Below are 16528 nucleotides of genomic sequence, written 5' to 3'. Positions count from 1 at the left end.
TGTATGTATGCATATAAGCATAACCAATGGACACAGACACCAGGGGGGTGAGGGCATGAGCAGGGGTGTGGGGAGGCAATAGGGGGATAAGGACACATATGTAATACCTTAATCAATAAAGAAATAAAATTTTTAATTAAAAAAATTAAATTAAATGAGTTATTTCCTTTCTCTGTTGTAGATGTTAGCTGTGTGCACCCTTTCATAAACATAATATTTATTACCTAAAGAGATAATCTTAGATAACATCAAACTACTTTTTAGAAAAAATATTTAACAAAATCAGAAACTATTTTCTGGTTTATAACTCAAGTGTCCACTAATTTAAAGAGCTAGCTGCTGGTTACTAAGCTGCAAGTTTGGCGCCATGGTTAGCTTCCAGTGAAAGAAGTTTCACAGGAGCTGAGGCCATGGGAGCAGAGGCCAGTCTACCTGCAAAAATTCCCAGCTGAGCTACTTACTTTTGGACAAGTTTCATAATCTCTTTGTTCCTCAATTGCCTCCTACGGCAGTTAGAAAGGGATACTAATAGTGTCTACTTCATAAGAGTATTGTGAGGATTCACTGAGTTAATATGTGAAAAGTGATGAGTTTTATTCCAGATTTTTAAGTGAAGGTTTAAATATGTACAATATATTTATATTCCAACAAATTTCCATGTTAACATTTCTGTTGAATATACAAAGATTTAATCTAGCAATTAACTGTTCCTCATTAACTTGCAAATACTTTATGTTGCTTAGATTTTAGTCACTATACAAAGACACAATATATAGCCATTACATAAACAGGGTGGGGCAAAAGTAGGTTTATAGTTATTCATATAAGGAATACAATAATTAATAAATGACAATTCAAGAATAAATTGTTTCCCATACTCACAACTGTAAACCTACTTTTGCACCTTCCTGTACATACCTGACATAGCTAAACACTTAAAGTGTAAAAGAATAAATCCAAACCAGCAGGATAAGAGATGTAATTATTTAACAACGCCTACATCCCCATCTCAATCACTTTCCTCTAATCTATGTTATTTCCTGTTATGTACCTACTTTTCTTGTCCTTTACTGCCCACCTATACTGCCTCTGTTTCCTACTTATGGTAAGTTTTCATGGAAATTTGATACTGAACTCTGTGTACTTTGTGTCCATAGATGATACCTACATTATCTACACACATAAAAAAGTTTCTACTTGAATTAAGAAGAGTTGCCTTTCAATGTACATTTCATTTGTTTTACATTTCAAAATACTCATGTATTATCATTTTATGTTATTTTGGGGTATATTTTAATTTGTTAAAAAAACTACTGACAAGTAGGATACATTTCATAATATTTAATATGTGATGAATAAAATATATTTGTCTTCATTTGAATGTTGCTAGTGTCATCTCAGGTAGAGAATTTGGTAGCTATAGTTTTCTAACTTTTATTAATCTACTCAAAAATTCACTTAATACTGAAAATATGAAAATTTTGTCATTCCTTTACTAGATAGTACTCTTTGCTTACAATACTTGCATTGATTAATTTTAATTGAAGATAAGTTTATTGATTTACACTGAATTAAGTATTTTCAACATTAAATTAATATTGTTTAAATTATACTAAAATTAGTCACTTCTGATTTGTTTTGTTTTTTTGAGAAAAATAAAACTTTTCAAAAATTAAATCTGGACATACCTCTAACATTAATTGTGTAAACTCTTCATTACTAAGGAATGTAGGTTTCCAGTCCTGTCGAATTTCACTAGCATCTGACTGTGCAGTGATTTCTGTAAACAGATTATTTGACACATTAGTGGCATACTCTTACTGCAGGGTGGGCGACTGGGGCAGTACAAAAGTCCTACGACTGCCTTCTCTTTCCCCACTCTAATTAAAGATGAGAACCTTAGACAATAACGTTATTGGTCTAGGTAGGTATCAGGAGGTCAAAGTTTTGGTATGATGAAATATTTGAGCTACTATAGCAAATTATCTCCTTAGGATTTGGTCTTTGGTCTCTTGGAAATACCAGTCTCTTTGGATTTTCTCTGGGGACCTGTGATAGCCTGTGTTGCTTCCTGCTTGACACAATGACCGAACAAAATTCAGAATATACAGATAGATCAAGCATTAGGAAGATATTCTTTTTCCTCTTCCTTTCCTTGCCATTCAAGTGGTAGACCTAGAGCAGATATAAGGACATGAGCCTGTAGGAAAACAGCCCAGGAGGTCAGTAAGCCTGCTTTTAACAAAGAGGACTTTCAGCCTTTCTATTGCCAAGTATAAAGATTGCTCCCAATCTGAGGTGCTCTATTCTTAATTAATCAATGAGATTAAATTAAGATTTGGGGCAAAAAAACTTTATAGTAATAACCCCACATGCTTAGTGTCCCCTGGCATGTTTTCTTAGAGGTAGGGAGCTGGTGAAAAAATTTTGAGATTCTTGGATTGGGACAATATTTTAACAAAATTATTAGTTTGTTTTGCAATATACTACTTGCTAATGGATTTAGTTATGAGAAAGTTATTCATAAATGGTGAAACATGAACTATTTAGCTAACAAATGTTTTTCCATCTTTAAATGCAGACGTAGCTTTAAAAACCAGGCAAAATAAAAATCTATGTCACAAATTTTACTCTTCAAAATATATTCTACTTTGAATCAAAAAGTATGGACTAAGTTGTTTAGATTTTTCTATGAGCAGATATATACACTGTTCCAAAGTATTAATACATAGTTTGAATAGTTACAAAGGCAGTGCTTATTAAAATACATTTCGTTTTCAAAATAGAGCTATCAGCTGTTACAAATGTGTATACATTTTTTTGGGACACCTTGTGTAAATATATTAAATTGTCACCAAAAATCTGCTATATTAAAAATGCCTGCACTAGAATATGAAGAGTAACTAAAAAGTCTAGCTACTAATTCTATGGAATATAATGATACTTTTTCAAATTCACATCGATTATAAACATTCTGAAAAAAAAAAAAAAGAGTTAAATGCACAAGCAAATCCCACAAGTTTAGTTAAGCACAACTTATTTTAGGCTAATAATTAAATGAGAACTCTCTTCCAATTTCACGTAAATTTTATTTTTGTGAGAATCTTATACCCAATTTTGAAAAAACAAAAACCTGATCTACTTAATGCCAAAATTAATCCTCTACTGTCAGAGGGAAATGCGTGCATGCGTATTACTTCATTTCATTCAACAATCATTTATTGAACTACAATGCCTGAGGGGCTCAGTGTGCTATTTAATAAGGGACACTGAGGTAGTGAGAATACTATTTGTAAAGGCAAAATATAATGACAAAAGTGGTAATAAAAATGAAGACAATTTTGACACATTTACAGAAGAATCAAGAGAATTTGGCAACTGTAATACAGTACTATGGAAACTGAAAAAAAATGCAAGTCTTTTCAGGTTTGAGTCCTGGGTGAGTGAAAGGATGGTGGTATAAAAATAAAAAAAGAAAAGTTGAGCAAAAGAGGTGATTGGACAAAATAAAAATGAATTGTTTTAGATGCGCTGAGTTTGAGGACATGCAAAAGAAAGATCCAGAAGTTATCTGGAAATAAAAGACTGAAAAGTTAGCATCTAAAATACAGACTTAGTAGTTTAATAGAGAGACAACAGCTGAAGCTATGGAATGAGATAACCAAGGGAAAGAGTGTAGAGAAAGCAAGAACACAAAAGATAAGACCCTCAGAAATGTCACATTTAAAGAGCAGAAAAAGAAAGAGAATGAAGAAGTTAGGGTTAGTCAGGAAGAGGGAGGTGAATGAAGAAGTGCAGTATAACACAGGCCAAGGGAAAAGCCAGTGGAGAATGGATTAAAATTTCCAGTGCTTCAGACATGCAGAAGAGAATGATGTTTAAGAAAAAGCTATTGCTTTATTGGTGGCAGGGGAGATGGGGGTTAATAGCATTAGTGAAATTAACAAAAATAATTTCAGGTCGGTGGAGCATGAAGCAGGCTACTAATGCATTACTGAGTGAGCCAGGGAGAAGTAAAAAGAGGCACTAATTACAAATTCTCCTTCTGAGTTTTGCAGTTTAATTTACATCTGAAAAAGAAAATGTCCTTTTACAACTTTTTCACGTATTATCTCTGTTACTAATATACTTAATATTCTTTAAATTTTCTTTTCATGATTTATGTAGTCAAAATGATTTTAATTAAGAAATAATCACTTTAATTTAAACATAATGTTTATTTCCTAGATATACACTGAAACAATCTTTTAAAATGATATAAAAGGCCCTTACAACCTGGCTCTTTCAAATATGCCCATAATTTTCAAACTCAAACTATGCTCCAGTTACACTGAACTTGCCTTGCTTCTCTGCTTTTGCACATGCTATTTACTCTCTGTGAAAAGATGTTTTCATTACTTAATCTAAAAGGAACACTCAGTTGAAAAGATCAACTATTTTTAAGTCTTCCCTGACACATTCTTTCCTGTGTTTTCCTAACAAGTTTAAGGTTTACAAGCACTCGACCTTTTATAATTATATGCAATGAAATTAGCTGTTTAGATGTTTGCCTCTCTTGGCTTGAGTTATTTGAGGGCCAGGACTGTTACCCTGCACTATGAAAATGTAGGATATACTGGGCACTAAATAAATGTTTGTTGAATGAAAGAAAAAACATACCAGGAAATCTTTTAAAAAGCAATTGATTTCTTCCTCTTAAAAAAGGTTAGGAAGCATCCACTCTTAAGCATCACTGACAAGATTCTACCACATTATGCTTTAAGGGAGATTCTGTTATTAAAAAAAAAATACAAAAGACCATTTAACGAAGTTAAAAATTTACCTTTATGTTTTCGTAAAAAATCAATGCTCTTCTGCAGAACAGTAGATTTGTCCATCTTTCTAGCATTACCAGGAAGCATAGATCCCAATTCTTTAATGAGAACATTAAACTGATCTCTACGTTTCTTTTCAGATTTGTTTCTAGATACTCTGATGAAACAAAAAAATTAAAGTAGTTTTCAAACAATCCATTTAATTACACAAATAGTTTAATATTATGCTCAATTTGGACACAACCACACCCATTTTCTTCTGTTAATGTAGATGGTAATAAATATTTATCTCCTAGTTTACCAACAATATACAGTTAATATGAGCAATAATTTTTCTTCCTGCTTATCAATAAAGAAACTTTTACACCCGATCGGCATGGCCCAGTGGTTGAGCGTCCACCTATGAACCAGGAGGTCCCGAGTTCGATTCCGGATCAGGGCATATGCCTGGGTTTCAGACTCGATCCCCAGGAGGGGGCGTGCAGGAGGCAGCCAATCAATGATTCTCTCTCATCATTGATGTTTCTACCTCTCTTTCCCTCTCCCTTCCTCTCTGAAATCAATAAAGATATATTTAAAAAAACCAAACTTTTACATATTAAGCTTTTGGCATACATGTTTTTATGAAAATGCTAATAAGACCAACGGCATTCAAATCTCAGGTTTTATTTATTCTAATATGTACCAAGAATCTATAGTTTCCTTATAACATTATTATGAAAGTACATATAATGTATAAATACAAATTATTAAAAATTATTTTTTAAATTTATTAAATAATTTACTGGGGTGACATTGGTTAATAGGATCATATAGGTTTCAAGTGTACAGTTCTATGATACAAGATCTGTATATTGCTCTTTTTTTCCCCCCCCAAACCATCTTCCATCTTATCCATCACCTGTAAGCTTTAAATTACAAACAAATCTAAAAATGAAAATCTCCCTACCCTGAGGCTTACCCCCACACACATTCTTCTTTATTCCTATATCCCAGCTTCTAACACAGAGCTGTAATTATTTGTTTACATATCTGTCTCTCCATTAGGCTGTGGCTCCTTGATAAGATGGCCCAAATTTTTCCATCTAAGCAGTTAAGAATAACACCTAACATACAGAAAGCACTCAAAATATATTCTAAACTAATGAATAATTACCACTATTCTCTGTGAAGCAGTAACCAGTAAACAAATACTTAGTTGCACAGAGACCTCTTGAGACAAGTAAATAGAGTACAATTATTTGTAGAGCAATTAATCATTCTACAATACCTCTAATTATATGCTTTGTGAAGTCACAATTTAGAATTCAGTTTTTGTTTAAGTAAAGTATACTACTTTCCCAAAATGTCAGAGGATACCTTATTTTATTTTTTCCCTTAAAGAACAAGCATTTATTCTATATTAGTACTGGGGAAAATCCAATTGTTCAACTCTCTTATGAAACATTATAGATATTACCTGACACTGAATGTTGCTATAATGACAGAGACTTTGCTAATAAGGGCTAGGTATACTGGGGAAAGATATCCCTTCCCAGAAATACATCTAATTCCTTTGGAAACTATGTATTATAGAATTGTACACTTGAAACCTATATAATTTTATTAACCAATGTAACCCCAATAAATTTAATAACATTTTAAAAATTCGCCTAATTCCTATGGAAACTCAGAGGAACCAAGGATAGCATCCAACTGTGCTGAACTGAGTCCTGAAGACTATGTGAGAAAGAGATGGTAGCGGGGTATGTGCAGAGCATTCTAGGCATAGGAAACTTGTAAAGAAATGAAAACCTATCACAACTAGTTCAGTGTGGCTAATGGGACCAGTGTATAGGTCCAAGTATGCTAGAGTTAGGGGGTAAGATGAGAGTATTAAGTACTGAAAAAAAAATAATGTAGTTTTATGCTACATAAAAAGATTTTCATTTAATCCTGAGAGCCATGGGAAGGCACTGAAAGATATTAAGCAAATAAATGGCACGAATGGAATTGCTTGTTAATAAGACTACTCTGGCATCAGACTGAAGGAAGGATCAATGCTTGGTGAAATAAATTCACACTAAACAAATACAACTGAAAACTTACCATACACCAAACAAGACTGAAAGCCAGATTACCATTTAGGAGGCAACTGCAATATCCTAACCTATGAACCATAGCAGGGGCACTGTTAACAGAGCAGTGTGGTTTTGAGGGTCAAGAGGCAGAACTACTAATTCTTGGTAAATCAGATTTGGTTTGGAGTGGAGAAGCAAAATGGGAAATCTAAGAGGATTCCCAACTTACTGATAATGCTGTTTATCTATGTGAAATATAACATGTGATACTGGTTTTGGTGAACAGATGGCTTGGGGAGAATTTAGATATGGTAAAATGGCCGATTTGATATTTTAAAAGAAATAGACAAGAGGTAGTTAGATATATGAATCTAGTTCTATTCCTCTAGAAAAAAGAAATAAGCATTTGAGAATTAGTATATATGAAATATCTAAACACATGGGGAGGGGGTAAAATAGCAACCAATATTTGTTATATATTTATGTGCCAGGTGCTAGTAAACATCTATGCAATCTCATTTAATTCCTACGAGGTAGACTATTATTTTCTTTTTTACAGGTGTGACAACTCAGGTACATAGAAAAACATAACCAGAAATCATACAGCTACCATGAAGTACAAATTTGAATCAGGCATTTTAATTCCAGGGGAAAAAAATATATAGAAAGCAAATATCTTTGCCAACTCTACCAGTGGATCACACCCATTAAAGCAAACTTTACTTCCATATTACATTCAAGTTGGAAATAATTAGTCCTTGAAATGACCTCACTGATAACAGATCACAGGTGTTCCATTTGCGGGGTAAGTATAAAACTCCGTGTGTTCTTTAGCTCATCATTGTTTTCACTCAAGAGTTCAATGTGGTCCTATTTAATTCTGATAGCATCATTACAAGATTCCTTCTGTTTCTCTGAGGTTTCCATAACAACAATATTGTTGGTTTACAAAAAAACATGATTAAATCTTCAGAGTCTTTGCAAATAGAATACCCTTAGCTCACCTTATCCATCTATAAACTTGGCCATTGGTCCAGGTCAATTCCTTAAAGTTTTGCCTCTTACTTCAGGTAAGACTGATTATTCCCAGCTTAGAGACTTTTATCTCTATCCTGGTGATTCTATAATAACTTCTCTCCACTAGATTGAGGTTAAGGGGTAGGGCCTGTCCTAGATTCTTTCAGCATCAAATACAGGTCTTTTTATTTCCTTGAATAAAGTTACAGCTTTCCTCAAAATTTTCTTAGATCTATTTTAATCATTCATTAAAGTATTTATCAATTTATTTGGTTATGAATATTCTTCTCATCCCAGTACCTTTTATTTTGCTAAATAAAGACATTTGGGGAACTATTACATGTTTATATTTTGTATCTGTGTATAATGCTACAACACCTCTACTCTTGTTACACACTCACTGCTCACTCTCAATGACTACCAACTTGGCTGTACTGCTACCTGGACTCTCCCTTCTAATACTAATAGAGGCCCAGTGCATGAAATTTGTGCAGGGGGGGGAATGTCCCTCAGCACGGCCTGCACCCTCTCCAATCCGGGAACCCTCGGGGGATATCCGACTACCGGCAGTCAGACATCCCTCTCACAATCCAGGACCATGGCTCCTAACCATTCACCTGCCTGCCTACCTAATGTCCCCAACTGCCCTCCCCTGCTGGCCTGGTTGCCCCCAACTACCCTCCCGTGCCGGCCTGGTCGCCCCCAACTGCCGTCCCCTGCAGGCCAGTTCGCCCCCAACTGCCCTCCCCTGCCAGTCTGGTCACCCCCAACTGCCTTCCCCTCCCCTGCCTGGTCACCCCCAACTGCCCTCCCCTGCCAGCCTGGTCGCCCCCAACTGCACTCCCCTGCAGGCCGGTTCACTCCCAACTGCCCTCCCCTGCCAGCCTGGTTGCCCCCAACTGCCCTCCTCTGCTGGCCTGATCTCCCCTAACTGCCTCTGCTTCGGCCCCCACCACCATGGCTTTGTCCGGAAGGAAGTCGGATGTCCAGAAGACGGCAGGTCGATCTGGTCTAATTACCATATTACCCTTTTATTAGTATAGATAATTAACTGTCAAGACCCCTATTTAAGGTCAAAGCCCTGACTGTAACCACCATGGCTCTAGATCCCATTCCCTCACTAATTGATATTTCTCCAACAATTCTTCCCTACCTCTCTCTATCATCTACTTTCCCTTCTACTAGAGACTGGAGGCATGCCAAAGGACACTTTTCAATGGCCGAAGCTGGAATAATTTGAGTAACAAAACAAAATAGCACTAAAGTAGAACCTAAGTATAAAATAAATATATGAGTCCATACAGATATACATAAATAGGAAAGAAAAAATTTTTTACAGAAGAATTCCAAATATGTGATGGTGGAACTTAATTTCCCCAACCCCTACTCTGAAGGTGGGCTATACTTGCTTCCAAGAATAGCGTAGGTTAAGAGAAAAATAGTAACTACAATGGTGAATCCAGGCAAACCCTATTTTAACCAAGTGATGAAGGTTGACATCCCCAGTGATGATGTAGAGATACTATGCATCCATAATATGATTTGATGAGAAGAGCACACTTAGAAGATAAATTTATTTAACTTATAAACTGGATTCTGATATTCTAAGCTCTTCCACCTAATGAATACTAAATTCTTAAGGCAGATAGGTTTTGAAAATCACTGATTTACTATTTTTACTTTTACATTTATTTAGTATTTATTTATTTACTATTTTACATCTTAAGTTGAACTACCTTTTTGCTTTGTCCTTGTCATCTTCTTCCACCAACCCATCAAAAATACTACCATCATCTCTAAAAGAAAAAAGAAAGTGAATAGAAAAAATAAGAGCACAGTCATTAAGCATCAGCAACACTAAAATGAATGTGAATCAAATCAGTTATAAGGTAAAGGACTGCACAAATTTAAACTCCATAACTACTAACCTGTTTTCTAATAAATATTAAAAAATTAAAATATAGCCATTTTTATTACATTTTTAAAACTTTATTACAAATGTGAATTTTAAAACTACACACTTAGCTATACTGTACACAACATACTATACCAGAATTTAATTTAACTGGAATTAAAATATCTTGTAACCAGTGAAAACTTATAGAAAAGTCAATGTATTTGCCATTATAAAAAAGGATTCACTTGGAACTATTTTTAATTATAATAGCATAGTTACAAAACATATTTTCTGAGATATTCACTTTATAAAATCATAAATAACTCATCACAATATTTAGCATAATAACTTAAACCACTGCTTTAAGATATCTAGCACAATATCCAGCATCATAGCACAAGATCTAGCATAAATTTTCACTTATTACTGATTCATTTGACAAATATTTATTAACATTCATAAGCCAGGCTCTCTTCTGAATATGGTTACAGAGCAGTTAACCAGATGTATAGGTCACTGCTCTCTTACAGCCTATTTTCTAGCAGAAAGAAAAAAATCAACACAAAAAATGTATGACACGTTTTCTGTTGTTTTTTTTTTTAAACGAATGATGTTTTAGTAACTTGGTGGTTACTTTAGCTTGAAGGGTTCAGGAAGGATTTGTTGAGATGGGGAACATTTGAGCTGAGATCTAAGTAAGAAGAAAAAGTTGGTTATTGGAAGATCTAGGTGAAGAGTATTCTAACATGAAATCAAGAATATTGGTGCATAACCCCTTAACCTAAGGAGCAATATTAAACAGTTTCAGGTGATTTATGAACTTTTACAATTCATTATTCATTCCTTTAACCAGACCTTACTGTGGCCTATGAAGGTCTGTAAAGTGTCTGTCAGATGGAAGTCCATGTATGGACTTTTGGGGTTCCATGCAAGCAGTGAAATTTATGAAAAATTCTATATGCATATGCATTTTATTGAAAGGAGAGTCTGTAACTTTCATCATGTTCAGAAAGATAATGAACTAATATTAAGAACCCTGCTTTAAGTCTGAACACACAGATTTCATCCCTAGATGTGATATTGTCTAGAACAGAAATTGGCAATCATTCAGAAGTATAATGCCCAAATCATATTTAATCTCTCACAAGCAGTGAAGAAACATCCTTTCTGGGGAAACAACAAACAGATCCCACCTGAAAGTACGGCATAGCCCAAATCTATGGCAGTGGTGTAAGCAGCCCTCTCTAAGGAAACTCCTTGCCTCTTAGGTCTTAAGTTTTGGGAGAGTATGCATCTTCACTGTTTATCTCATAGAAAAGGGAAGGGAAAAGGGCTGTCCCCAAATGTCAAAAGTCACATATGAAGCATCACACAGTACATTATAATAAAAGCACAGGAACGTTAGTGTCAGACAGACCAACACAGGTCATTATTCCTGCTCATCACTTACTATGTAACTTTAAACACATTATTTAATCTCTCTAACCTATAGTTTCCTCACCTGTAAAATCTCATGAAAATATTGTGAATTTAAATAATATATAAAAAGTATTCTGCACATTAGCTAGCTTGACAAAGAGAAGTTGCTTTAAAAAGGTTAATGTAACTTCATCTAATTTAAGCACCATTCACTATTTATCAATATTTTATGTGCCACTAAGAAAAAAAATGCTACCAATTAAACTATGGTAAGCCAATTGTAAGACGAATTCCAATATTAAAAAGATGTTAAGATGTTAAAAAAATATTAAAATCAAAGAAACAAGGAAGTTTATCCTTTTCCCAAGATATAAAGATTATAATTTCAACTAATGAAATCCTAGTTATAGTTACCTTTTATCAGTCACAAATGCTAAAATGCTTAATGGAATGGAGTGAGCACTAATAAATAAGGCAAAAAAGAAAAAGGGATAAAGAGAGAGATGATTCCAGAAGATACCAAGGAAGCATTTGCAATTGTCACAATTTCTTTCAGAGCCGCTCAACCAAATACTCAAATACTGAAAATTATAGCTCAAAGACACAAACCATACACACCTGACTTTGGCTCTTACTATTGCACTATGCTGCCTAAATACAGAAATTAAATGTAACGATAATTATGTTTAAGCAAAAAACTTGTATCAGGTTTGATTTGATATAGACCATTACTCTAATAGTGAGTTTTAAAATAGCTTTATATAATTCAAAATAAAAGTCTCTAACAACATACCTGTCAATAATCGAGCTCATTTTACTACAGCTTACGGTAAACAACATAACATATTACGTTTTCGTCTTGTGGTAGACATTTGTACTTCTCCTTGGGTGGAAAAAAAACACACACAATCATCAGTTTTCTAAAAATCTTATTCTACAAACATAGTAATATTAAAAAACATTACATGTTATTATAGAGACTTCAAAATATTTTTGTTTGTACTAAAGGCTAGAACATTTTAAAGCAAATAGCTTTAGCTGGGGCACATTTCAGGCTTTTTTTCCCTTCTAAAAAAAAGGTCTACAGGAAAAAAAATGAGGTTCACAATTCATTTTCTTTCTACTATAAAATAATCAAAATTTAAGAGCTATACTTAATACTCAGTATGTATTTTAGACTAGTTACTACAAATAGGCTGTAATAACACCATCTAATCAACAATAAACATTTGTTGCGAGCTTATTTTTGGTTACACATTATGGTAAGCTTTGGGAATACAAGGATGAAAGACAGAGTCCCTATAGGCAAAAATTTGGAATTGAATAGGGAGTTATATACCTAAATAATTATAATAAAAGAAATAATGATGGTATAGAGGAAGGAGTGAGAGGAAATACTCTTCACAATAAGTTTGCCAAGTAGTCTTCATTGTTGTTACTGAAAATATGGTCCAGAGACCATCAGCATCAACCACACCTGTGAGCTTGTCATGATAGAATCTCGGGCCCACCCAAGTCCTTCTGAATCAGAATGATATTTTAACAAAGTCCCCATGATATTTCTATCACCATTTAAGTTTGAGAAATAACAGACTAGAGGGCAGTAAGAGGTAATAGCTGAAATGACTTAAAGCCATAGGAATAGCAATTTGCAAAGGGATAGGTAGCATCATATTTGAGGCACTTAAAAGGGTTAGTATTTTATTTAGAGAAAAATTTAGCCTTGTTACAACTTACAGTTTTAATAACTACAGATAAAGGGAGAACAGGACTGGTAGTGGTGAGAGCAAGTAGAGAACAGTCTTCTTATAAAGTCTTACACCCACATTGAAGAAATTAAAATTCACTGCTTTAAAACAGAATTACAAGACTAAATTTGTCTCTCTACATTCTATACAGTTTTTCTAAAGTGTAAGGAAGGCTTAATCCATACAAGATACTTTGTCCTATAGTCATGAGTTAAAGATAAAAACCACCTTAATACTAATAAATATACTAACAGTTTTGAGGCATAAAAAAAGTCTACTTTTACTATATTTTTATTTAAAATTTAGAAAGTAGTGTAAATTAATCTGTAACTCTAACTAAACCAAAGAAGATTAAAGGTATTCTAAGAACATGGATTCTAAAATATTTTGTCATTTTCAAATGTACACTCATGAGAGGAAGAGAATAACCCTTGATAAGTGATGCTACACTGCCTGTGTGGTTATGGCTGCAGGAATGAGACTGAAGGGCTAAGACTTCTTTAAAAAAAAAAAAAAAAAGCACCAGCGGACAGGCACCCAGCTCCACCACAAAAAGCGAAGTAGGGGACCCTACACGTGCATGATTCAATCATGCACTGGGCCTCTAGTCATGGTAATAACAGAGAATGGTTCTATCACTAGAACAAAAAGAACAGTACCAAAGTAAGAGCCAATTTGGGTGAATTAAAAAGGAATAGTTTCAGTTTTAAGTTAAAAAGCCAGATCTGAGCCTTATGTGGCACTCAAAAGGTAAGAGAGGACAAACTAGAAAATGAAAAAAGGACTCCAAAACTTACGGCTTACATTAGGAAGGGCCATGCTGACTATAAGAAGAATGAATACAAAATGGTTTAGAAGATACAAATCAATGCTACATTAGTTTACTATTGTTAATAATATTCTTTCAAATATTACTTGCTGTCTAGCTAATTGAACAGCATAAAGACTGTACGTCTAACACTGTAGTCGAAGATCTTTTCCATCCAATTGACAGACATGCTGTATTTAAGGGAAAAGTTGGGGGGAAGGGGGAGTGAAATAGGCCTAAGCACCTTGGAGCAATGTTAGAAGATTCCTCTTGACTTCTTTAAATGGTGTCAAACGAATTTTACGAAAACAAAGTAGTAATAGGGGAACAAAGCAGATATGGGGAATAGTCCAAGTTCTTGTGTGACAACTACCCTAGGACTCATACTTTCAATACAAAAAAACAAAACAAACAAACCAAAAAACTAGCCAGTCACACATGCCCATGAGAATTCAGTTTTAGAAGACATGCAATGTTTCTACATACATAAGAAATTTCAAGTATATAGTCTGATATAGATGAAGTTTTATTATTAAGTCTTTTTTCTTAAATATTAACATTAATAGGCCAGTATGATATGCAATAATATGTCTTTGAAAGGATCAGTTAATGTCATTGGAATCCAAAGTTCACAAATCCTATATAGTAAAAGCCTAATATGCTAAGTGTCCAACCATTCGACCAGTTGCTATGACACACACTGACCACCAGGGGGCAGATGCTCTGACCAGTAGGTTAGCTTGCTACTGGGGTGTGGCTGATTGGCCTGGGTGAGACAGACTGGACAGACCCTGGAGCCCTCCCGCAGTCCCTTCCTGGCCCCTATCCCATTTGCTTCTCCAAACTAAACTCCATATGTTCTTTTCCCCCTTGCTTTACTCCAGCCCCATTTGCTCCTTCTGTTCCTCAGGAATTCCATGGTCTTTTTTCTTTCTTTCTTTCTTTCTTTCTTTCTTGATTAAGGTATTACATATGTGTCCTTATCCACCACTAACCCCCCTCCCCCACCCCGCTCATGCCCTCACCCTCCTTGTGTCTGTGTCCATTGGTTAGGCTTATATGCATGCATACAAATCCTTTGGTTGATCTCTCTCCCTTACCCCCACCCTTCCCTACCTTACCTCTGAGGTTTAAGCATCTGATCGATGCTTCTCTGTCTCTGGATCTGTTTTTGTTCATCAGTTTATGTTGTTCATTATATTCCACAAATGAGTGAGATCATGTGATATTTATCGTTCTCTGACGGACTGATTTCACTTTGCATAATGCTCTCCAGGTCCATCCATGCTGTTGCAAAGGGTAGGAGTTCCTTCCTTTTTACAGCAGCATAGTATTCCATTGTGTAGATGTACCACAGTTTTCTAATCCACTCATTAGCTGATGGGCACTTAAGCTGTTTCCAAATCTTAGCTATTGTAAATTGTGCTGCTATGAACATAGGGGTGCATATATCCTTTCTGATTTGTGTTTCTAGTTTCTTGGGATATATTTCTAGAAGTGGGATCACTGGGTCAAATGGGAGTTTCGGTGAAGATATTGCTTCGGCATATGTCTGAGATTTTGCTGCCTATGGATTCCTCTAAGATTTTTATGATTTCCCATCTTATATTTGTCCTTTATCCATTTTTAGTTTATTTTTGTGTATGGTGTAAGTTGGTGGTCTAGTTTCATTTTTTTGCATGTATCTGTCCAATTTTCCCAACACCATTTATTGAAGAGACTGTCTTGACTCCATTGTATGCTCTTGCTTCCTTTGTCAAATATTAATTGAGCACAGTGGTTTGGGTTGATTTCTGGGTTCTTTATTCTATTCCATTGGTCTATATGTCTGTTCTTGTGCCAGTACCAGGCAGTTTTGAGTGGCTTTGTAATACAGCTTAATACCTGGTATTGAGATCCCTCCTACTTTGTTCTTCTTTCTCAGGATTGCTATTCGGAGTCTTTTTTTATTCCCAATATCATTTTTGTTTCACTGCCTCCTCCTATAATAACTGCCCAAAGAAGGGGATCTCTCTCAGATCTTCACATTCTTGCCATTCTGATCACAACTGAAACATTTTTCTTCATTGAAGGCTTCTCTAATTACGTAATGAAAGCAGTCACCAGTCTCTATTATCCATTTTAATTCTCTGCACAGAACTACAATTTTTTTTAATTTACTATTTGTCCTCCCTTCTTTTAGAATGCAATCCTCCTGAGAGCAGGAATAATTTCTGCCTTGATCATCACAGTATACAAATAGTATCTGAACATAGCTGGCACAATAAATTTTGTAGGATAAATTAATACAACAGGAAAAATTTTTTTTTTTTTTTTTTTAATGAATCTTTATTGTTCAGATTACAATTGTTTCTCCTTTTTCCCCACATATCTCCCCACCACCCAGTTCCTACCCCTCCCTCTTCCCTTACCTACCCCCTCCCCCCCGCTGTCCTTATCCATAGGTGTATGATTTTTTGTCCAGTCTCTTCCTATACTCCCCACACAGACACCCCTTTCCCCCTGAGAATTATCAATCCACTCCCATTCTATGCCTGATTCTATTAAGTTCACCAGTTTATTCTGTTCCTCAGATTTTTAATTCACTTGACTTTTAGATTCACTTGTTGATAGATATGTATTTGTTGTTCATAATTTTTATCTTTCTTCTTCTTTTTCCCTCTTTTTAAAGAATACCTTTCAGCATTTCATATAATGCTGGTTTGGTGGTGATGAACTCCTTTAGCTTTTTCTTATCTGTAAAGCTCTTTATCTGCCCTTCAATT

At 34.8% G+C, this 16528-nt stretch overlaps 1 protein-coding gene across 1 annotated transcript in view; it reads right to left on the bottom strand.

Moving 5' to 3' along the window:
* CLOCK (clock circadian regulator) overlaps positions 1-16528 on the bottom strand; it is a 152090-nt gene that overhangs the window by 68019 nt on the left and 67543 nt on the right. The window contains exons 5-10 of the mRNA XM_054728943.1: positions 12001-12090; positions 11622-11669; positions 10423-10479; positions 9628-9687; positions 4823-4971; positions 1689-1780 (exon numbers count right to left, since the gene is read on the bottom strand). Coding sequence (XP_054584918.1) covers positions 1689-1780; positions 4823-4971; positions 9628-9687; positions 10423-10479; positions 11622-11669; positions 12001-12047 — 453 coding nt within the window. The 5' untranslated portion in view covers positions 12048-12090. The remainder of the gene's footprint in view (positions 1-1688; positions 1781-4822; positions 4972-9627; positions 9688-10422; positions 10480-11621; positions 11670-12000; positions 12091-16528) is intronic.

The sequence above is a fragment of the Eptesicus fuscus genome, chromosome 2, assembly GCF_027574615.1.
Source record: "Eptesicus fuscus isolate TK198812 chromosome 2, DD_ASM_mEF_20220401, whole genome shotgun sequence".
NCBI classification, from domain to species: domain Eukaryota; kingdom Metazoa; phylum Chordata; class Mammalia; order Chiroptera; family Vespertilionidae; genus Eptesicus; species Eptesicus fuscus.
The sequence above is the reverse complement of the archived record's forward strand: the minus strand, read 5'-3'. Positions and strand labels throughout refer to the sequence as shown.